Consider the following 23,574-nt stretch of genomic DNA (forward strand, 5'->3'; position numbering starts at 1 on the left):
AGAGCATGCCCACCACACTCTCCCATGTCACAGAGCATGCCCACCACCACACTCTCCCATGTCACAGAGCATGCCCACCACACTCTCCCATGTCATAGAGCATGCTCCCCACACTCTCCCCTGTTACAGAGCATGCCCACCACACTCTCCGATATCACAGAGCATGCTCCCCACACTCTCTTATGTCACAGAGCAGGCCCACCACACTCTCCCATGTCACAGAGCATGCCCCCCCACACTCTCCCATGTCACAGAGCATGCCCACCACACTCTCCCATGTCACAGAGCATGCCTACCACACTCTCCCGTTACAAAGCATGCCTACCACACTCTCCCATGTTACAGAGCATGCCCACCACACTCTCCCATGTCACAGAGCATGCCTACCACACTCTCCCATGTTACAGAGCATGCCCATCACACTCTCCCATGTCACAGAGCATGCCCATCAAACTCTCCAATGTTACAGAGCATGCCCACCACACTCTCCCATGTCACAGAGCATGCCCACCACAGTCTCCCATGTCACAGAGCATGCCTACCACACTCTCCCATGTTACAGAGTGTGCCCATCACACTCTCCCATGTCACAGAGCATGCTCCCCACACTCTCCGATGTTACAGAGCATGCCCACCACACTCTCCCATGTCACAGAGCATGCCCACCACACTCTCCCATGTCACAGAGCATGCCCACCACCACACTCTCCCATGTCACAGAGCATGCTCCCCACACTCTCCCCTGTTACAGAGCATGCCCACCACACTCTCCGATATCACAGAGCATGCTCCCCACACTCTCTTATGTCACAGAGCAGGCCCACCACACTCTCCCATGTCACAGAGCATGCCTACCACACTCTCCCGTTACAAAGCATGCCTACCACACTCTCCCATGTTACAGAGCATGCCTACCACACTCTCCCGTTACAAAGCATGCCCACCACACTCTCCCATGTCACAGAGCATGCCCATCACACTCTCCCATGTCACAGAGCATGCCCATCAAACTCTCCAATGTTACAGAGCATGCCCACCACACTCTCCCATGTCACAGAGCATGCCCACCACACTCTCCCATGTCACAGAGCATGCCCACCACACTCTCCGATGTTACAGAGCATGCCCACCACACTCTCCCATGTTACAGAGTGTGCCCACCACACTCTCCCATGTCTCAAACCACGCCCACGACACTTTTCCATATCATACAACATGCAAACAACCCTTTCCCATGTTACATAGCATGCTAACCACACTCTCTCATTATTATTATTATTATTATTATTGTACAAATACAACTAAACATGAGCAAAAAACAAATCACACAGGTACATAAGGAGGAGGACCCTGCCCGCGAGGGCTCACAGTCTGCAGACATGTCATAGTTTACTTATGTAAAGCAACTCCGATGGGGTTTTTATAATCATTGCAATGTCGTTGACGACCTCATTTCCTATAAGATATCTTTTGAGTCCTCGTAGGATTCTTAATACAAGAAATACCTTTTAGATCAGCTGTTTTTCCCTTGATGATACAGAGTGAAATCAATGAGCATCTGTGCCAAATTTTGACTACAAAGGGTCAAATTCCAGTCCCCAATCCCCAGAGCATTGCAGTATGCAGTTGCTAGTTTTCAATATGATTGAAGGGGGAAGGGAACTTTTTGAGCTTTCCAATCTGCTCCATAGACTATGACAAAGCTGGAAAGGAGACGACCTCAATATAGACCCACAGGACTTATTTTTCATGTTTTCTGTGTCCTTTACAGCAAATAAATCTACCTAATTATGTAGGCAGCCGGGTTTAGTGTGCTCCTTTACAATTCAGCATTTTGGAAAAGCTGGGTGATGACCCCTTCAGGTTGCTAAATGTTTAAATATAACAAATGCAATATAATGTATAGCTATAAATATAATGACATTTTTGTTATTTAGGATGGAAACTGGAAAGTGAGACCTTGCAGCAGAAAACTCATCTCAGTTTGTAAGAAACCCAGTCTATCAAAGACAACGGATCCTGCTGATGAAGAATGTGCAGAGGTAAATTAATAAGCAAATGTTTAATCCAGAAAATCTGATTTATGGCAATAATTTCTGAGAAGCCCGCTTAATGAAAAACAAATGCACCTATGGTCATATAAAACATTGACACTCTCATGACGTGTTGTTGCAAAAGCTCAGCTATATTGTGCTCAGCACGACTATGGATGCAGAGGTGATCAGGATCATGCCCTGAAGATTCCCATAAAACACCAATGAAATGTGGATTTTGTAAATACTCATAGTCAACGGTAATATATTCAACACTATCCATATAAATAAAACATTTCCCTTGTTAAGATCTATCTCTATCAGTAAGCAGATAGGAGAGCAGAGGAAGGGACCTGCAGCACTGAAAAGAAGCAGGGTGAGGCTGAGAAACGTAGTTTTAGCAGATAGGAATAGGACTTCCCTTTCTGCTTTGTGAACCTGGCTGCACAGAGGGGCAGAAGGAGAGGAAAGAAAGACACAAAAGTACAAGAAAGAAACTGTATGTTGGGCTTTTATGATATATTGACAATAGTCATGCAAATACTGTGCTATGTAAAATGTTTGCCATTGTGGGAATAACCTTTTAAGAACATTGCCTTTAAAATCATCATAGTATAAAAATCATTAAATTGTTCTGAACGTGAACATGTGACTTTGACTGCGCTTAACTGTCAGTACAAAGGTTAGACAAGCAGATATATAACATCTGAGAAAACAAGAACTGCTAGGGGTTTATTTGCTTATATTTGCATTTTTTGGGGCTTCATATATATAGAAGTATATAAAAAGTTATATAAACAGACGTTTTTCATTTTGCTTGTTGTTAGATGTTCTGAAGAGCAAGAGTAAACCACAGACGATCTTATAAATTGTGTTATCTGCACTGTCACTTCCACCCTGACGTTGTGCAGAAACTGCAATTCATGTGTGTTCCAAGGTTCAGAACTTCAATAATCAGTTTATTGTGGGAGAAACCCCAAAAAGTTATTCTTTAAAATTATTATATACACTGCTCAAAAAAATAAAGGGAACACTAAAATACCACATCCTAGATATCACTGAATGAAATATTCCAGTTGCAAATCTTTATTCATTACAAAGAGGAATGTGTTGAGAACAAAAAAGCATAAAAATGATGAATGTAAATAAAAATGAATATTCCATGGAGGTCTGGATTTGGAATTATGCTCAAAATCAAAGTGGAAAGTCAAATTACAGGCTGATCCAACTTCAGTGGAAATGACCGCCTTACTGTACAATGCCTGGGCATGCTCCTGATGAGGCAGCGGATGGTCTCCTGAGGGTTCTCCTCCCAGACCTGGATTAAAGCATCCGCCAACTCCTGGACAGTCTGTGGTGCAATGTGGCATTGGTGGATGGAGCGAGACATGATGTCCCAGATGTGCTCGATTGGATATAGGTCTGGAAAACAGCAGGCCAGTCCATAGCTTCAATGCCTTCATCATGTATGTTCAGTTAAGGCTAGTTTCACTCTAGCGTTTAGCCGGGCTGTGGAGGGTTGCGGACTTCCTCCGTGAAGCTCCACCCACTGCCACGCATCTTCATTCAGCTCCGCCTATGGCTGCATGTGGCATGCGCACTCTATCTTTAACATTGGGTACGCAGGCCATGCCGCTGTATGCGGATGCCGCCGCATGCATCATTGTAACGGTGCGGCATCTGCACAAAATTGCAACTTGTTGCGTTTGGCGCAGGTCGTCGCACCATCAAAAGAACGCATACAGCGGCATGGCCTGCATACCCTTCACGGAGGAAGTCCGCATCCTTCCGCAGCCCGGCTAAATACTAGTGTGAAACTAGCCTAATGCACTCAATACTTGGTCGGGCTCCTTTTGCATCAATTACTGCATCAATGCGGCATGGCATAGGGGAAATCAGCCTGTGGCACTGCTGGGGGGTTATGGAAGCCCAGGTTGCTTTGATAGCAGCCTTCTGCTCATCTGCATTGTTGGGTCTGGTGTCTCTCATCTTCCTCTTGACGAAACTATATAGATTCTCTATGGGGCTAAGGTCAGGCGAGTTTGCTGCCAATCAAGCACAGTGATACTGTTGTTTTATAAACCAGGTATTGGTCCTTTTGGCAGTGTGGAGAAGGGCCAAGTTCTGCTGGAGAATGAAATTTCCAACTCCAGAAAGCTTGTCAGCAGAGGGAAGCATGAAGTGCTCTAAAATGTCCAAGTAGACGGCTGCGCTGACTTTGGTCTTGATAAAACACAGTGGACCTACACCAGCAGATGACATGGCTCCCCAAACCATCACTGATTGTCGAAACGTCACACTAGACCTCCAGCAGCTTGGATTGTGGTCTCTCCACTCTTCCTCCAGACTTTGGGATCTTGATTTCCAAATGAAATGCAAAATTTACTTTCATCTGAAAACAACATCTTGGACCACTGACAACAGTCCAGTTCTTTGTCTCCTTGGCCCAGGTAAGACTCTTCTGGCGGTGTCTATTGGTCATGAGTGGCCTGACACAAGGAATGCGACACTTGTAGCCCATGTCCTGGATACGTCTGTGTGTGGTGGCTCTTGAAGCAATGACTACAGCAGTCCACTCCTTGTGAAACTCCCCCCAATTTTTGAATGACCTTTTCTTTACAATCCTTTCAAGGCTGCGGTTATCCCGGTTGCTTCTGCACCTTTTTCTACCACACTTTTTCCTTCCACTCAACTTTCCATTAATATGCTTGGATACAGCACTTTGTGAACAGCCAGCTTCTTTAGCAATTACTTTTTGTGGCTTACCCTCCTTTTGGAGTGTGTCAGTGACTGCCTTCTGGACATCTGTCGAGTCAGTAGTCTTCCCCATGATTGTGGAGCTTACTGAAAGAGATTAAGGGACCTTTGTAAATACTTAGGAAGCCCTTGCAGGTGTTTTTGTTAATTATTCTAATTTACTGAGATAATGACTTTTGGGTTTTCATTGGTTGTAAGCCATAATCATCAACATTAACAGAAATAAACACTTGAAATAGATCACTCTGTAATAACTCTATATAATATATGAATTTCACTTTTTGTATTGAAGAACTGAAATAAATTAACTTTTTGATGATATTCTAATTTTGTGAGAAGCACCTGTATACAGTATATATACGTGCAGCACAAGTTTAAGCTAAAAGAGATAGCCTGTGCAAAACCTCTAAGGTAAAACCAAACCTCAATGTATGTCCAAGAAATCTATGGCAAAATGGCGAAAAAGCTTCATTATGCCTGAACACATACAGAGTATACAGGAGAATTAGTCTCTTGTTTCCCTAGTCTAAATCGTTTGAGGATATGTGCAGACGCTGAACTCGGTGCAGTCATATATAAAATAGAGTCATTGGTGGGGTGAGTCATTATAATAATTAAATATGTACACATGTGCAATTTTGACAATTTGAGATCTGTGATAAGATTAAGCACTTTCTGCACTATTTTGCAGTTATTATGTGATTGATGCACTTAATGTATATAAATGAATTGTTAAAATAATATGCACTATATATAAGGAATTTTGTATGAAATCACAGCATATTTATTAATTATGTAATTTGTAACCGGAGTATTGGTGGAACCACTGTGCTATGGACCGGGGAGAGCCTGGGGGGCATAACTAAGTGAACACCTGACTCTTCGCTAGAGCCCCTGAAGGTGTGGTTAGACTTGGCTCCAGATGGACTCCAGGTGCTACTCCAAGAAGGACCTCGGACACTCGGCAGCTGACCCCAAAGAGGCAGGAGCTCGAACAGCCAGGAATGGGAAGGCTCAGCTGGTACAGACAGGCATGGCAGGTATACTGGAAGCCAAGGCAGGTGCAGATGGATACGGCTGGTATACAGGCTGGTATACAGACAGGCACAGCAGATGCAGGTAGGTATGGCTGGTATACAGGCAGTCACGGCAGGTGCAGACAAGTATGACTTGCATACAGTCAGTCACAGCAGGTATGGCTGGTATATAGGCAGGCACAGCAGGTTCAGGCAGGTACAACTGGTATACAGGCAGGCACTGGAGGATATACTGGAACAGAAGACCTGAGAATTAGCAAGCATGCAAACAAGCTGAGCGAACACATTGCTCAGGCTCCTCCCAACTGGTGGAGGTGCCTTAAATAATATGTGTCTCCCAGCCATTGGCTGGGGACACTTGAGGATGCACATTTACTGTTTCTTTAAGAGACCAGTAGCGTGCGTGCGTGCGCCCCAAGTGCAGTGCCCGGGGGATTTTCCAGATATGCGCAGACCCTGGAAGGCAGGAGTAGGAAGAGGAAGCATAGGCAGGGCTGTTGAGTGAGCTGGCATCCCTGCTGGGTGGGAGAGCAGTATGGGAAGCGTGCAGGGATGCCGACTCTACATAATTGATGTACCTATTTATATTTCTCCTGATTAACATTGCACTGCTTGATAAAGTCGCACACTTAGAACGAAATGTCGCCACTATGACTTTGGCTCAGTAAACAGAATCTTTGTGGACTTTGGAGTGCTGCTTTTATCTTTTTGGAGATTATTTATATATAAATATAATCAATTACTTGATCATGATCATAATAATGTTCAGATTTTCTTTACTATGTTATTGAAATGATTTTCTTTACAGAATTGGGAAAGGCATGGTGCTTATTGTTATGGCACTAACTTACGAGATCAAACTTTCCTGGAAGTTAAAAGTGATTCCAACTGCCCCCCAGCAACTATAACCAACAGGTATGCTCTAACTTTGTAACATATGTTAAGTGGTCCAACCAGTGGGGCAAAGGGCAAGGCAAGTATTGTGTCACCCGACGCAGTGATAACTCGCCCTAAGTACCCCTTTCAAACATATAAAGCCCCACTTTGGAAAGAATGAATTCCCCTTTAGTGCCCCCTTTAAAAGTAAAGATTCCCCCCTGAGTGTTCCCTCCAAAAGCAATAATGCCACCTTTGTGCCACCCCTTCAAAAAATAAACTTTAAACTTTATATTAACCCTCTTACCCTCCTGCAAATACTGAGCCGGCACAGGTGATGTAATGCAGTGACATCATTGTGCCATCTGCAACGGGACCCTGATATCAGGTGGTCCATAAGCCTACGGCATCCTACAGGGAGGAGATTTCTGGGCAATGGAGGCTCCATGCACTGCAACGTGATCAAATTGGCACTTGCCTGGAGATCCGGAGCATTGATCCAGACGTTTGAGGCATAAGCACTGCCCCTAAGCTTCAGCATTAATGACACCACTTCAAAGCAAAATTTCAAAAGAGAGTAGTACTATTTTTTTTCTGTTAAAAAAAGTTAGATCCCCTAAAAAAATGTATGCCCAGTGCAACCTTTTCTCTGGTTCCTCATACTATGACGTGATTCAGGACAGCAAAAAGGCCCACATCCACATTTTAATTCTTTAAGGCTTATTTCACATAAAGTTTTTAGGATTAATTTGTAAAAAAAACTTAAATGTCCTTACTCTATTAAAACCAATATTGGTAAGTATAGGCATCGTTGGTAGCATGCACCCTCAGTGTAAGGCTAGAGCCACTAGGGTCACACAACCGTTTTCTCTCCTTCTGAGAAATTTGTTCCGATTATGCTTTTCACAATCTGATCAGAGTGTGATCCGATTTTCTAGGAGGTGGAGAGAAAACAAAGTTTCTCCACCTTCTTAACTTCTTCATTATGCCAGTATGTGAAAATCTTACCGCACTCAGATGTCAGCAGAACCATACACATGAATGGGCGAGTGCCATTGATATCGGCGGCAAATTGGCAATTTTTTTTTTCTTTTTAGACCACTCTGTCCGGGGAAAAATTTGGACATGTGAACGGCCTCATAGAATAACACGGGTACAAGTGCAATCTGTCAAAATCACTTGTCCAATTAAATGGTTGTCAGCGCGAGTCCTAAGGATAAGGTCACACAGCCGTTTTCTCTGCATCTGAGAAAAAAGGTCTGATTATTCTGATCAGAGTTTAATCAGAGTTTGATCAGAGTGGCATCCGTTTTTCTCAGACACAGAGAGAGTAAAAAAAAGTTTCTTCATCTTTCCCATTCTGTCATGCCGTGAAAATCAGATCGTACTCTGATGGCATCCAAGCGAGGTCTGATTTTTTTCGAGAAGCAACGAAGAGCAAGAGGAGTATACGACACATCGATCCTGTATACGCCTCCTGCTCTTCATTCTTTGTCGGCTGTGCTCTGTCCACTGGATCCAGGCACCCTCCTGTGAATCATTCAGCGCAAATGAGCTCCTACCCACCCCCTCTCTGATTTTTTTTTTCATGGTCCTATAGACTTGCATTGTCGATTTTGGTCCGACACTTTGATCAAAATTGGACATGTCTCCGACTTTTTCCATGGACCACTTGGTCTGAGAAAAAAAATCAGACATGTGCACAGCCCCATAGAATATCATAAGTACAAGTGCTATCCGTGAAAACCATGGATAGCACTTGGTGGAGAAAACCGGTCTTGTTAGCAAGCCCTAAGAAAAGATTCCAGCGGCATAAGCAAAAAGAATTCATTTTAGTGATGGGAATACTTACTTTTTTGGACACTTTATCTGGAGAAAGAGAACAGAGCTGATTCAATACATCCATAGTCCTGGATATACATCCATGTATCTCCTTGTGGGGAAGAGAAAGCAAATGTAATCATTGTCATAATGAACGGAAGCCTAATAGAATGCGCCAGACAGAGTATAAGTGCATGAAATAGTAACGCCATGTTTTTGCCGTTTGTCTTAGGTTTGAGCAGGCTTTTATTAACAGCCTGATTTCTAGTAAGATAATTCCCAGACACATCGACTTTTGGATTGCATTTCAAGACATAAACAAAACCGGAGAATTTAACTGGTTAATAAATGATAAAGAGGACCAGGATACAAGCTTCACAAACTGGGATGCCCAGGAACCAAGTAAGTGCATCTGTCTGGGAAAAAACTTTATAGGAAAACTTTAGACCCGTGCATTGTATTTCATGTCAAACTTGCTTTAGAATTTAGAAATTTTGAGTAGAAACAAAATAAGTTTTCTCATTTTGTAACAAAAAGTTATACAATTTTCTAATTCACTTTATGCAACAATTGCTCATGAGTTTCAAGATTACTGTCACTTAACCCTTTAAGGAAGCTACCAATTTTTTCCTCTACTTACAAGAGAACTACAAGTGCTTCTCACTAAATTAGAATATCATCAAAAAGTTAATTTATTTCAGTTCTTCAATGCAAAAAGTGAAACTCATATATTACTGTATTTTTTGGACTATAAGACGCACCGTACCATAAGACGCACCCCAAATTTGGGGTGAAAATTGCAGAAAAAAAGATTTTTTATAAGATGGGGGTCCGTCTTATTGTCCGAATTTAAGATCTTTTACCTGAGGGCAGGCAGTGGCAGAGCAGGGTCACAGGAGGCATGGTGTCAGCAGAGGTGCGGTGATGCTGAGGTGCGGTGGGCGGTACGGCGTGCACCTGAGCAGGGTCCCTTCCTGCTTAGGTGGGCGACGCCATGGGCTGGTGTCCATGGGGAGGTTGCGGCAGTGCTGTGGCGGTGGCAGATGTGCGGTCACTTCCTCAGATGGTGGCGGCCAGGGTCCCTTCCACATTTGAGGTGATGCCACGGCGGTATTGAAGGAGAGCAGTAGAGCTGGGTGAGTTATCTTCCTGAGGCCATGCGTGCGCAGATTCAGTACTCTTCTTCCCAGGGCTTCAGGAAAATGGCCGCGGGAGGCCGCGCGTGTGTGCAGATGGAGATCGCGGTGGCCATTTTCCTGAAGCCGAGATCTCAATCTGCAAACTCGGCTTCAGGAAAGTGGCCGCCGCGATCTCAATCTGTGCACACGCGGCCTCACGCGGCCATTTTCCTGAAGCTCCAGGAAGCAGAAAACTCAATCTGCGCACGTGCGGCCTCAGGAAGATGGCCGCCGCCACTGGGAAAGCCGTGACTCACCCAGCTCTGCTGCTCTCCTTCAATACCGGGCCACGGCATCACCTCAAATGTGGAAGGGACCCTGGCTCACGCCATACTGCTCACCGCGCCACATCATCCCCGCACCTCTGCCGCCGCCACACTGCCGGTAAGCCTGCATTCCAACTATAAGACGCACCCCCCATTTTCCTCACAATTTTTTGGGGAAAAAGTGCATCTTATAGTCGGAAAAATATGGTAAGTAGAGTCATTACAAATAGAGTGATGTATTTCAGGTGTTTATTTCTGTTAATGTTGATGATTATGGCTTACAGCCAATGAAAACCCAAAAGTCATTATCTCAGTAAATTAGAATACTTTATAACACCAGCTTGAAAAATTATTTTAAAATCCAAAATGTTGTCCTACTGAAATGTATGTTCAGTAAATGCACTCAGTACTTGGTCGAAGCTGCTTTTTCATCAATTACTGCATCAATGCGGCGTGGCACGGAGGTGATCAGCTGTGGCACTGCTGAGGGGTTATGGAAGCCCATGTTGCTTTGATAGCAGCCTTCAGCTCGTCTGCATTGTTAGGTCTGGTGTCTCTCATCTTCCGCTTGCCAATACCCCAGCTGACACTTACCCTGTGTGGATCGTGCTCAGATCCTAAGCCTGCTACATGACGTACTGGTCATGTGGTGGGCACACAGATGTAATAACAATATTGCAACAAAGCATCCAGGAAGTTCCCTTTGGTTGTGGCAACCGGTTGCTTAAATTTTATAATTCTAAGGTTTTCCTACAAAACAAAGTAATTGCATTTCACTAAAAGCAAAGACAGATGTGCCACACTAATTAGTCAACTGCATATGCTTCAATGTTTCTACTATTCTATTTTGAACAGAAGTTACCATTAATTTAACTTACATTGTTTAATAATCCTGCTAAGGTTTCTACAAGACGAGTTCTCGTAAGCTATAGATGGCCCTAATGCCTTTAATTTCTGTATGAGATATTTTTAGGTCATAATGGAGGTTGTGTTGTTCTGAGTAGTGGACTCTCTATGGGTCGCTGGGCAGTAAAGGACTGTAATGGGTTCCACGCTAAAACCTTGTGCAAAAAGCCGCTAAGAACTGATCTAGAGAGAGAACCAAACCCACTGGAAGGAAATATGGACCAAGCTTGTGCACCATCTTGGGACACAGCTCCGCATCTTCATCACTGCTATAAGGTATAAGTATAAAGTAGTGAATTCAGACATCAGTCGAAAAATCTCCAGGATTATTTCCTAACAGCCTGGAAAATAGATTGTTTCCCATGTGTTTTGCAAAGTGGGAGATTCCTTTTTATAAAAGATGATTGGGTAGTGTGCCTTATTAAGAGTAAAGGCTTAAATGGCCCTTGATGAAAGAGTGGTTCCCCGCTGATCGTCATCAGTTCAACAATTTTACTCACATAGAGGCAATAAGCTTCTTGGTTGCAAAATCTAACAAGAGGTAACAGTTATATACACACCAACAGGCTGACTCCTGGACCATTTAAAAAGGGCAGTCGCTTCTCCTAAAGCTATAACACATTGCAAAGCAAACCATGAACATATAGTAGATGCAAATCCCCATTCTTTTGTTTGGAAATTCTGACCATCTCTCCACTAACCCACAGCAGAGAGGAGAGCCTCTTTATAGAGACAGAAACAGGTTCCGCACCTACCTTTTACATTAAATGTATGAAATGGTAATGTGTCTTTAACTTGCGCTTGTGACACTTTACTTGTGCTTGCAGTACTTTACCTGTGCTGCCAGTCTGCTAGCAATCTCCTCAGCAGCACTTACTTCACTCAGTCTCTGTGTTTCTCATAATGCAGCACAGCATGTACTCTCCTCCCCTGTGGCAAATCCTCACCTTTATGATGATTAATCTTCACTCTGTATGTGGATGCACTCCTTAGCTACAGGATCAAACCTCTATGCGCCTGTCTGTCATGACAATCCTTGCCCTATCTCAACATTAGTGGTATACTAAAGGGCAGGTGGACTGGTCTTCTCCATTTGGGACAGGCAGCTCAGTCTGGAGTTCCTAACATGCTCCTCTGTGACCCTCTTTAAAGCCCTAGGGTAGTACACTTTAATTGTGAGTTCTCATTCCCACTTGCTAGCTGCGACAGACCTACTGGTTAAGCTTCACACTTCCTTCTTTTTCCTGTCTGCTTTGTTTGAATGTTTCTGACATCTACTGGGGAAAAATAGGAACATTTTACTCTCCCTCAACAGTGTGGGCGTATAAAGGTACCTTCACACTCAGCAACTTTCCAAGAGAACGACAACGATCCGTGACGTTGCAGCGTCCTGGTTAGCGATCTCGTTGTGTTTGACACGCAGCAGCGATCTGGATCCTGCTGTGATATCGCTGGTCGGAGCTAGAAGTCCAGAACTTTATTTGGTCGTCAGATCGGCGTGTATCGTCATGTTTGACTGCAAAAGCAACGATGCCAGCAATGTTTTACATGGAGCTAACGACCTGTGAGAACGATAAGTGAGTCACCGTTACGTCACAGGATCGCTCCTGCATCATTCTGGAGCTGCTGTGTTTGACGTCTCTACAGCGACCTAAACAGCGACGCTGCAGCGATCGGCTCGTTGTCTATATCGCTGCAGCGTCGCTGAGTGTGACTGTACCTTAAGACTCTGCCATGTCACCAGGAACTCATGGGATAACAATCACAACAATTTATCTGGCCACACAGCAAACATCAGAAAACCAGCCATGTGCAAATACATCTTAAAGACTTTGTTCAGACTTTGTGTCTTAACAAAGCCTAACGTAATGGTAATGGGTAAAGTTGGTGCAAATTGATTCAAAAGACCCATTACACTGGCCACGTCAGCTCTCTGGCTACTGGATAAGAGCTCTGAGACCCACCTCCTGCCTCCTGACATCTGCCGCTCTTTATTTGCTTTACTGGCCTGGCACGACGTCACATGTGCATTACGCCAAACCAATGATGTCATGCCAGGCCAGCTATCCAAAAGAAGAGCTGCTAATGCCATCAGGTAAGAGTTGGTTCTCAGGGCCTCGCATCCAACGGCCAAGGATCACTAACTTGGCCGATGGACTGGGTCCTGCAAATTGAAACGCACCAACTCTTACGCATCTGGAGGTGAGTGAGGTCAGTAATGGCATGTCTAAAGATACTGTATTTGCTTGTTCCCAAACTGGCAGACACCGCCACTCACTTCTGCATCAAGAGGCGAGCGGTATCTGGTCATGTCATGTCTTCAGGTATCTGCCAGCTTGGTGCACAAGCCAGGTGTGCAATTCCTGCTTCACGTACACCTGGTAGAATGGAGCCGAATTACTCCTTTTAATGCAGGGGTAAAAAAAAAGTTGTGAAAAAGACACTGTTTTGCTACAGTCAGTAACCATCATCTTTGTTGCAATGACCATTAAGATTAACTTTATGGAGGATGTGGCCTAAACTAATTTTGTTCAAATTTGGCATTTTATTGGGTTTTGTAGGCTTTCCTTGACGAACGGCATTAAAATTTTCTTAAGACAGAATTATCAATTGTTGTCAGGCATGCAAATGTGTAGTACTGTAGTGTGAGATGTCCAAGACACTTTTATACATATGATTCAAGTTTATGTAACAGAGGAACAGACCCAGTAAATGTGATCTCACTTACTGGCCTTATATAGTTGTATGAGCAGATATCTGAATGCTCCACTTCTTCATTTTTACATTGAGGTCTTCCATCATGAGAAATTGATGAGAAAAAGAACCTGGCAGGAAGCTGAAGATCTGTGCCAAGATTTTGGAGCTCATCTCATCAGTTTATCAAGTATAGAGGAAGAAATATTTGTAGGAGAATTCTTAAGCTCCACGTTTAAAAGGTCTTATGTTTATGTCTATGTACTTTTTTATTACATACTGTACGACACAAATTTTCGAATATTTTTTAGGCGGGGGTATATGGGGGATGCGTGTTGAAAACCTTTAGTTGCTTAATCGCACTCCTTTACAGCAAAACGTGCCCTATTTCAGCCCACTGAGTCTGCTTCTGTATGCTGGGGCTAAGCAACACAGCCAACAAAACAATGGGGAAGCGCCACTTTCTGGGAGTTTCCAGGACAATTCTGCAGACATTTACCAAGTCTTCTGAGAGATCTCTTTTTTTTTCTGTTATATGTTACTTGTCTTATATTCATCAACCATTTCAAATCAACTTTTTGAGACTGGCAATGAAATCTAAGGGTGTTTTACCAAGATTGTATATACCGGTATTTATCTTACTCTCTTACATAGCACCATTAATTTCACAACACTTTAAAGACATCATCATCGGGTCTCACAGTCTAAATTCCCTATCAGTATGTCATGTCTTCAGCGTTTGCGAGGAAACTAGAGAACCTGGAGAAAACCCACACAAACACGAGGAGAACATACAAACTAGTTGCTGATTTTGTTCTTGGTGGGCTTTCAACCCAGAAGCTCAGCTCTACAAAGCAGCAATGCTAACCACTGAGTCACCGCGTTAACCTATGGATAGGGGATAACTTCTAATCTTGGTCAATTCCTTTTCAATTTACATTTCAGGAGCTTTCAGGCAAGAATTTTTGGCCACTTTGAATTTGCCCATCATGTAAACCACAATTACTTGTAGAATTTCTCACAGTGCAGTATACTTACCTAGATTCCTTATTGGGTTCAGACGTAAGCCCCGATGGGGCCACTGAACAGGTGCCTAAACACAACATGAAAGCACCGAAAGCCAGCAGTAAATCCAGAAGTTTGCTCCAGAACCTGGTGGACTTACTGCTGCTTTACTTTTACTTTTCCTAGGTAGATGGTAGATACTGCAGGACGACACTTGAAGGGGAGGGAGTCCAGAGTTTGGAGCATAGACATCAAAGTCCATAACAAAGAAGAGTTTCTATCTGCTCCTGAGGAGGAGACAAGATCCAACTCCTGGGTCCTTCACCTCACCAGAACACAAGATGATTTCTGTTTCCTTGTATTGCGGTCCCCATGTTACAAGCAGAAATACCATGTGCCGGGGAAACCCTGAGTGTGTCTGTATGCAGCTAGCTAGACATTCGGGACATAACTCTTATGATCAGGGGAGCCTAGTGACGCCCCTGCCTGTTGTTCTGCAGGCCTCAGGCTTAGAGTGACCCGTGGTCTACAGAACAAAGAACGATAATACATGGAGATCATGTGTTCCTTCTCTCCCGCGAAGCTACAGTGACAGTCCAAGCTTGGAGCCTGGGGTGACTGCAATCTCTACCCCCCCAGTAGCTACGCTATTGCTTCTAGTACCATGAGGCTGTGATTTCACAACTTACAAAATGTAGAAAACAACAATTTTTCCATTATGTAATTACATTTTTAAAGTTGACCTTCTCCATTAAACTGAGAAATGTTGTAATAGGTAAAGTTATTCTTTTGATTTGACCCTTGATACTATCAGATCTGTTTTTTTGTTTTCTTGCAGCGATGGAAAGCGAAAGTTTTGGATTGGGTTCAATAAACGGAATCCATCTTCGAAAGATTCCTGGGAATGGTCAGACGGGTCGCCGGTAAGTGTCGGGGTTCGTTCAACCAGTGTAAAGCAACAGCGTCCCACTCAGGCCAGGTTACAAAATAAGAGTAATAGAGTTTATTATGATTTAATGGTATTTGGTTGTGTTTTATTTTAAAGCGATGGCTTCAAAAAGTATACCTTGGGTTTTCAATGGTTTTCTGACTTCATTGTTTTCTGTCTGCAACAAAGACATAGAGTTACTATACTAGCATTTACTAGCATTTACTTTTTGCAGGTTGTGTCGTCCTTCTGGCCGGACACATATCCTAGTGATGTTTCAATTAACTGTGCAGCATTTGGGGCTGATATGCGGTTAGTGCCGTTAAATTGCAATGCGCAAGAAGAATGGATCTGCAAAATTCCAAAAGGTAAATTACTAGCTTAAAAAGGACATAACTTAACAGGAATATTTTTACCTGGTGTAAATGCTCCTGTTCTCCTGAATCGGGCATTGTATTTATTTTTTTTCCAGTGCCTCTCCATTCCTGAAATATGGCCCGTTCTTTCCATTATATAAAACTAGTTTTTTCAGAAAGTGGGTGTGGTCCTCAAGTTTTCTCTATAGAAACTACTTGAGGACCACACCCACTTGGCTAAAAATACTAAATTTACGTATAGGGAAGAGGAGGCCATATCTCAGTAACAGAGAGGAGCAGGAGCAAAAGAAAAACATCGCCGGATTCAGGAGAATAGCGGCATTTACATCAGGTAAACAAAATAACATCTTATGGCAAGTGAGAAGTCTTCTTAAATTATATCTATGCTGTGTATATCAATGTATTTTTCAGTCTTCATTAGATGCTGGACAGACATTTGTCTGAGATGGTTTAGTGACTCCTGCATTAGGCCAGTCTCTCACGTCCAGATAATTTCAGTACCGGAAAAATCGGTACCGGAGTTATCCGTGTCCGTGTGTCCGTGTGCTCACGTAGCACATTAGAGTGGCACACGTGCGGCAGCCGTGTGCCGCCCGTGTGCCGACTGAGGACCACACGGACCGTGCAGGAGACAGCGCTAGAGTTAAGCGCTGTCCCCCCTGCATGTGGTGCTGAAGCCGGTGTTCATTCCTTCTCCCCAGCAGCGTTCGCTGGAGAAGAGAAGTTTTTATTAATTGTTTTTGTGTTTAAAATAAAGTTAGTGGTCACCTCCCGTCTCCCACCCCCTGTGCGCCCACCCGCTGGCATTAAAATACCCACCCAACTCCCGCGATGCTTCCTCTCAGTGCCGGCAGCTTGTCAGCACAGGGGGTGGGAGGTGACCATGAACTTTATTTTAAACACAAAAAAATAAAAAAACCTTGATTTTTCATTCCTTCTCTCCAGCGAACGCTGCTTAACTCTAGCGCTGTCTCCTGCACGGTCCGTGTGGTCCTCAGTCGGCACACGGACAGCACACGGACGGCACACGGACGGCATCCGTGTGCGTTACGTGATGACACGCACCCATTGACTTTAATGGGTCCGTGTGATCCGTGCGCTCCCACAAACCCTGTCATGTCTCCGTGTTTTGCACACGGACCGCGAAAAATCACTGACATCTGCAGAGACACATTGATTTTAATGTGTCTACGTGAGTCAGTGTCTCCGGTACGTGAGGAAACTGTCACCACACGTATCGGAGCCACTGACGTGTGAAACAGGCCTTAAGCAGGGGGTTGGACACGACGACCCTGGAGGTCCCTTCCAATTCTAACATTCTAGGATTCTATTGTACATTTCACAATATTAATGTACATTTTATTACTTTTTCATTTTCATTCCACACTTTATTATGATATTTACATGCCAACGAGTGCTAATGCATTGGAAAGTGAAGAATGTATTATGTTGCAGCTTGTTTCTATTTGTTTGCACCAAATTTCTAAAATTGTTGCATGATGTTTGATAAATTTGGTGCCTTTTTAGAAGTATCATTTCTGTATAGAGCTGATTTTCTACTTTTTACTCCACCCTCTTACTGAAGTTAGAATTACTTTTTTTTTGTTCTACTTTAAAAACTTGCCATTCATAAATCTGACTTTATCCTATTTGCAAAGCTAACAACGCCCTCTATCGGAGTGCGAAATGTTGTAACAAAATCCCCAAAATTTGCAAACTTTCTCACAATATAAATTTGTGAATTTTGACCCCCAGAAGTATCTTCCATAGAATATTCCCTCAGTGGTGAAGTCCAGGACCAGGGATCTAATCTATGGTAAAATGACAAATAAAAACCTGAGAGACCCCCTCCCCATAGTCAATAGGGTCCGTCAGGTGCTGCCATTTCTTACAGTACATTCTCCTCTTATAACGGGACATCAAATTAAAATCAACAATGCAGGTTTACCTTCCATTAAAATGTTCAGTTTTCTTTGGTGTTTCGCACCACTTTCACTCAATATTTATAATATAACATTTTTGTTTTTTCAGGTGTGATTCCCAAGACCCCAGATTGGCACATTAATGGTACAGTTGGAAAATTATAATTTGTTTTCCATTTATTTTCCATTTTTATAGTTTCCAGATGGATGTGTCCTCTATTGAATTGTTCAGGGGAAACTTTCAGAAAAAAAAATAGCAAAAAATTTCCTAAAATTAAGCTGTAAATTGTGCCGGAATTGTTTTTTTTTTAATCAGTATTTCTGCTCAGTGTTCACTGAATTGTTTTGTGATAGAAAATGTGTTTATTTTTTCCAGATATTCCATGGGTTTTCTACCAAGGAAATAATTATTTTTTCTATGATACGATTGCTGATTTTGCTTCAGCTGAATTTATCTGCGGCTGGATGCAAAGTGGAGTGACCTCCATAGTTACTGAAGATGAGCAAACGTTTATACATAGGAGAATAAAACAGGTAAAATCCGGCGATAAAAATATATTATAGAGAACGGAGAATATTAGTGTTGGAGCAGATAAATAATGAGGGGGGGGAGGTTATCACATTTTCCGCAATTTCTTTAAATTTCCAGACAACCCCTTGTAGAGGTTATTTTTGCTCTGGACCCCCCTGTGTTCTGTAGGGATATGTGTAATTCTACCAATGGATATTGCCCTACATTGTCACGATACCAGCCATGCACACAAATGCACACATATACTGTAGCGATCATACATTTACTATACATTGCAGCTGTCGAAAGAGAAGAATTGGTGGATTGGACTCGTGAAGGAATCTGATGGATCACAAAGGTAGATGAGTATTTTAAAGAAAGTAATTAAAGTTGTCATTTTATACATTGCATAATCAAGACATATTTGTGTCTGCAAGTAGACGTGCCTCTAAACCCAGCGTACACCGAGCCGCATACAGTAAAGTAGCTAAAGGGATTGTCCATCTTTTTGGGAACAATTTATTTTATTTTTTTGCTTAAAAACATTTTTTTTCCTTTTTGCATGCTTCAATAGTCCATGGGAGACTAGAAGCTGCATCTCTGATTGATCACCTGTGTGTAGCAGAAATGATCACTTGTTATGAGCACCGACCTCTGGGCGACGTTCATAGCAATCCGGCAATGACAACCATAGAGGTCTGCTGGTGACCTCTACTTGTCATGCCAACCCATCGGTGACCAGTGATCATGTGACGGAGTCATCGATGGGAAGCATTTACGACGTGCTTCCGGTAAGCGCGAGTTAAATGCCTCTGTCAGAAATCAACAACTAGTCAATTAACTAGTTAACAGCCGCGGGTGGATCGCGATTCCACCCATGGCTGTTGCAGGCACATGTCAGCTGTATAGATCAGCTGTCATGTGCTCGAAAAGGGGCAAACAAACAAGGGGAGTCCAACTATTACGCCCGATGTCGGAAAGGGGTTTCCTCAGCTTATTACCCTTCCCCTATTAAAATGAACATGCATGCTTGGCTGAGCTTGCATGTTTATGGAGCCGGGAGACAACATAAATTTATGGTGTACGGCCACATGACTGATAAATGGTGATCGAATGTTCAGACCCCAATGATCTAGATTAGAAGGATTGGTGACATAATTTTAGCTTGTTATTTTTGGCTGCAGATGGAGAGACGGATCATCTGTTATATACACAAACTGGAGAAAAGATCTAAAGAGTAATACCAATAATACTGTAACAAGGGGAGACAGGCAGTGCGCCTATATAGGACCCGACACAGGTTGGTGCAGGTGGAATCATGTTGCATGTCTAAACTCGGTTGTCTTCTCTGTTAATACTGTGTTTGCATACCATTTCTTCCCTTTAATTATCATTTTATGTTTTTGTATCTATAGGTTAAACATTCTATGCTGATTAATCTCTTAATATTTGTTTATGGAGGTCAGAGCTCTGGGTAATTCGCTTACACAGCTCCAAATAGGTCCGACTGCCTGTTCTGCTCCCACCTAGTAGGGGGTGTTTTGCATCAAGGGTGCAGCTGCATTGAGCACTTGTGCAACCAGGGTGTTTTTTGTTTTTGCTGAGTGTGCAGCGAAGGTGTTGCACCCGCATTCTCAGTAAAGCGGTGCTCTTGGCCGTAGGCTTGCACTTTGCCTGCCATGTGAGACATCACATACTAAGAGGAAGAAGATGAGGGTATGCAGAGTAAAATCTGCAGATGATACCAAACTTTTCAATGCAATAAACGCAGAGGAAGATAATTTACAATTACAGAGATATTTGGGGAAGCTGGAGGCTTGGCCAAAAAGAACAGAATTTTAGGTTTAGTGTATATACATGTAAGGTCATGTACCTGGGCCAAAATGGTAAAATTCAAGAAAAATGGTCTCTAAAAAGATTTGAAGATAAAACCATAACAACATGTAAGTTGCACTACTGGTAAATAAAGAATTCCGAGATTCTCAATGTATTAGAAGGATATGAGTGTTATTCCAAAGCATTTCGACGGCTGACTCCTCCTTCAGGAGAACCACAAGTAGCGACTTTTTGTGGTTTTCTAAAGAAGAAGTCAGATAGAAGGCTATGCAGGCTATTTTCAACGCATTTCAAAGTCTATCTGACTCCTTCCTCAGGAGAAGCACAAAACATAGCTACTTGAAGTTCTCCTGAAGGAGTCAGATAGACTTTGAAACGTGTTGAGACTAGTCCGCATATCTTTCTATCTGACTTCTTATTTAGGAGAACCACAAAAAGTAGCTACTTGTGGCCTCCTGAAGAAGCAGTCAGCTGTCGAAACGGGTTAGAAATAACACTCATCTCCTTCTAATCCATTAAGAACCTCAGAATTCTTTATTTACCAGCAGCGTAGCATGTCCAGTTTTAGCTTGATATCTATGTTGGATCCTCCAACCAGCAGAGCAGAAGAAGCTGGATTTACCCTAAAGCCAATTTTAAGAATTGTGCTTTCTCACAGCTCAACCAGGTGAGCATCTACCACATCACAATAACGCCGCTATCTGGATAATGTCCTATATCCACTTTTATTGTCTTTTTAGTCTCTCTTTATCACAAAAAATACTTGGGAGTATATGGGTGAACAGTAAACTGCTGTGAATGACCCATCCATCTGCACAGTCCAAGATAGAAAAGACTTGGGAGTAGGGGTGGAAAGAAGAACTCCATTTTATGACCAATGTCAGGCAGCTGCTGCAAAGGCAGATAAAAGCATGGGATGAATTAAAGACAAAAATGCTCGTAACAAGAACATAGTTTTGATTTCATGCAAATCACTAGTGTGGCCACACTTAGACACTGTGTATAATTTTGGTCTCCGGTGAATAAAAAGGACATTGCTGAAATAGAAAGAGACCAGAAAGAACACCCAAGACTAATCAGGAAAAGGGTGGACTGCAAAATCAAGACAGGTTACCAAAGTTGGGGTTATTCAGTTTAGAAAAACAAAGGTTTAGAGGCCATCTTATTGCAATTTACAATCATATGAATGGACAGTACAGAGATTAACAGGATAGGACTATAGATTGGATTCTATGGATCTGTGATTTGTTTTCCAACCTTAAAGGGAACCTGTCACCTGGTTTTCCCAATATAAAGTACTGCCACCACCTTTAAAGCTGATTCCTAGAATGCTGTATGTATATCCCTAATTAACTCTGCATAGCACAAAAAAGAGTTTTTATTAAACCCACAGACAGCGCGGTCCGGTCTTGATCCGGCGCCTCCTCTGTTCCTGCATTCCCGGTTCCTCTCTACTTTGAGAGGATGACGCATCCTACATCATTCACATGGTGTCTTCCGGCACGCTCATGTGCAGGCGTTCTTCAGAGGACAGAGCAAAGTGCTGTAATGTGTATGTGCGGGGAAAGGCCAGAGAGCGCCGATGACCTGGAAGTGAAGATGGCGCATGCGCACTACAGCACTTTGCGCTGCCCTTGATAGGTCATAGAGAAGTGCGCCTGCGCTGGAGCACAATTGGGATACACTGTGTGGATGACGTAGGATGCGCATCATCCATATGAAGGAAGAAAAGAGGACGGTGCTTGTATGGAGATAGGAGAGGCTGGTCAAGACCAGAGATGCCCATCGGACCAAACCGTGCCGTCTGTGGGTAGAAGTTCTTCTTTGTGCTATACAGAGGAGATTAGTGAGATACGTGCAGCATTCTAGAATGTTGTATAAGAGGCCTCCAAGGTCGTGGCCATACTTTATATTGGGAAAACCTGGTGACAGGTTCCCAACTAGGAAACTCTGACTGTTACATTGCCTACGTTATCCCCATACGTTGTATTTTTCAGGTCTGTGGAGTTTTTCCAGTTGTCATTTTATCAATTCCATCATCTGTAAAACAAATGTAACAATAAAGATTGAAAAACACTACATCCCGGTGGATATTGATGACGACCAGGAGTATGGGATCTGTCCTAAGGACTGGCTGTACTATGGAAACAAGGTTGGTGTCTACAGGAGTCTATGGCACATACAGTTAGGTCCATATATATTTGGACAGAGACAACATTTTTCTCATTTTGGTTATAGACATTACCACAATGAATTTTAATCAAACCAATTCAGATGTAGTTGAAGTTCAGACTTTCAGCTTTCATTTGAGGGTATCCACAATAAAACTGGATGAAGGGTTTAGGAGTTTCAGCTCCTTAACATGTGCCACCCTGTTTTTAAAGGGACCAAAAGTAATTGGACAATTGACTCCAAGGCTATTTCATGGACAGGTGTGGGCAATCCCTTCGTTATGTCATTTTCATTTAAGCAGATAAAAGGCCTGGAGTTGATTTGAGGTGTGGTGCTTGCATTTGGAAGGTTTTGCTGTGAAGTAAACATGTGGTCAAAGGAGCTCTCCATGCAGGTGAAGCAAGCCATCCTTAAGCTGCGAAAACAGAAAAAACCCATCCGAGAAATTGCTACAATATTAGGAGTGGCAAAATCTACAGTTTGGTACATCCTGAGAAAGAAAGAAAGCACTGGTGAACTCATCAATGCAAAAAGACCTGGGCGCCCACGGAGGACAACAGTGGTGGGTGATCGCAGAATAATCTCCATGGTGAAGAGAAACCCCTTCACAACAGCCAACCAAGTGACCAACACTCTCCAGGAGGTCGGCGTATCAATATCCAAATCTACCATAAAGAGAAGACTGCATGAAAGTAACTACAGAGGGTTCACTGCACGGTGCAAGCCACTCATAAGCATCAGGAAGAAAAAGGCTAAAAAACATCTAAAAAAGCCAGCACAGCTCTGGAAGAACATTCTGTGGACGGATGAAACCAAGATCAACCTCTACCAGAATGATGGAAAGAGAAAAGTATGGCGAAGGCATGGTACAGCTCATGATCCAAAGCATACCACATCATCTGTAAAACATGGCGGAGGCAGTGTGATGGCTTGGGCATGCATGGCTGCCAGTGGCACTGGGTCACTAGTGTTTATTGATGATGTGACACAGGAATGAATTCTGAGGTATTCAGAGCCGCCATACTGTGTGCTCAGATCCAGCCAAATGCAGCAAAACTCATTGGTCGTCGTTTCATACTACAAATGGACAATGACCCAAAACATAAAGCCAAAGCAACCCAGGAGTTTATTAAAGCAAAGAAGTGGAATATTATTGAACGGCCAAGTCAGTCACCTGATCTCAACCCAATTGAGCAGCATTTCACTTGTTAAAGACTAAACTTCAGACAGAAAGACCCACAAACAAACAACAACT

The 23,574-nt window shown here is 43.1% G+C and overlaps 1 protein-coding gene across 2 annotated transcripts in view; it reads left to right on the top strand.

The window, feature by feature from the left end:
• The window catches only part of PLA2R1 (phospholipase A2 receptor 1), a 69,438-nt gene that overhangs the window by 28,415 nt on the left and 17,449 nt on the right, over positions 1-23,574 (top strand). For both annotated transcript variants that reach the window (XM_077272860.1, XM_077272861.1), the window contains exons 7-18: positions 1,938-2,042; positions 6,636-6,742; positions 8,757-8,926; positions 10,942-11,150; positions 13,665-13,810; positions 15,412-15,496; positions 15,737-15,869; positions 17,910-17,945; positions 18,177-18,334; positions 18,611-18,669; positions 19,496-19,611; positions 22,145-22,299. In XM_077272860.1, coding sequence (XP_077128975.1) covers positions 1,938-2,042; positions 6,636-6,742; positions 8,757-8,926; positions 10,942-11,150; positions 13,665-13,810; positions 15,412-15,496; positions 15,737-15,869; positions 17,910-17,945; positions 18,177-18,334; positions 18,611-18,669; positions 19,496-19,611; positions 22,145-22,299 — 1,479 coding nt within the window. The remainder of the gene's footprint in view (positions 1-1,937; positions 2,043-6,635; positions 6,743-8,756; positions 8,927-10,941; positions 11,151-13,664; positions 13,811-15,411; positions 15,497-15,736; positions 15,870-17,909; positions 17,946-18,176; positions 18,335-18,610; positions 18,670-19,495; positions 19,612-22,144; positions 22,300-23,574) is intronic.

This window comes from Ranitomeya variabilis, chromosome 7 (genome assembly GCF_051348905.1).
Source record: "Ranitomeya variabilis isolate aRanVar5 chromosome 7, aRanVar5.hap1, whole genome shotgun sequence".
Taxonomy (NCBI): Eukaryota; Metazoa; Chordata; class Amphibia; order Anura; family Dendrobatidae; genus Ranitomeya; species Ranitomeya variabilis.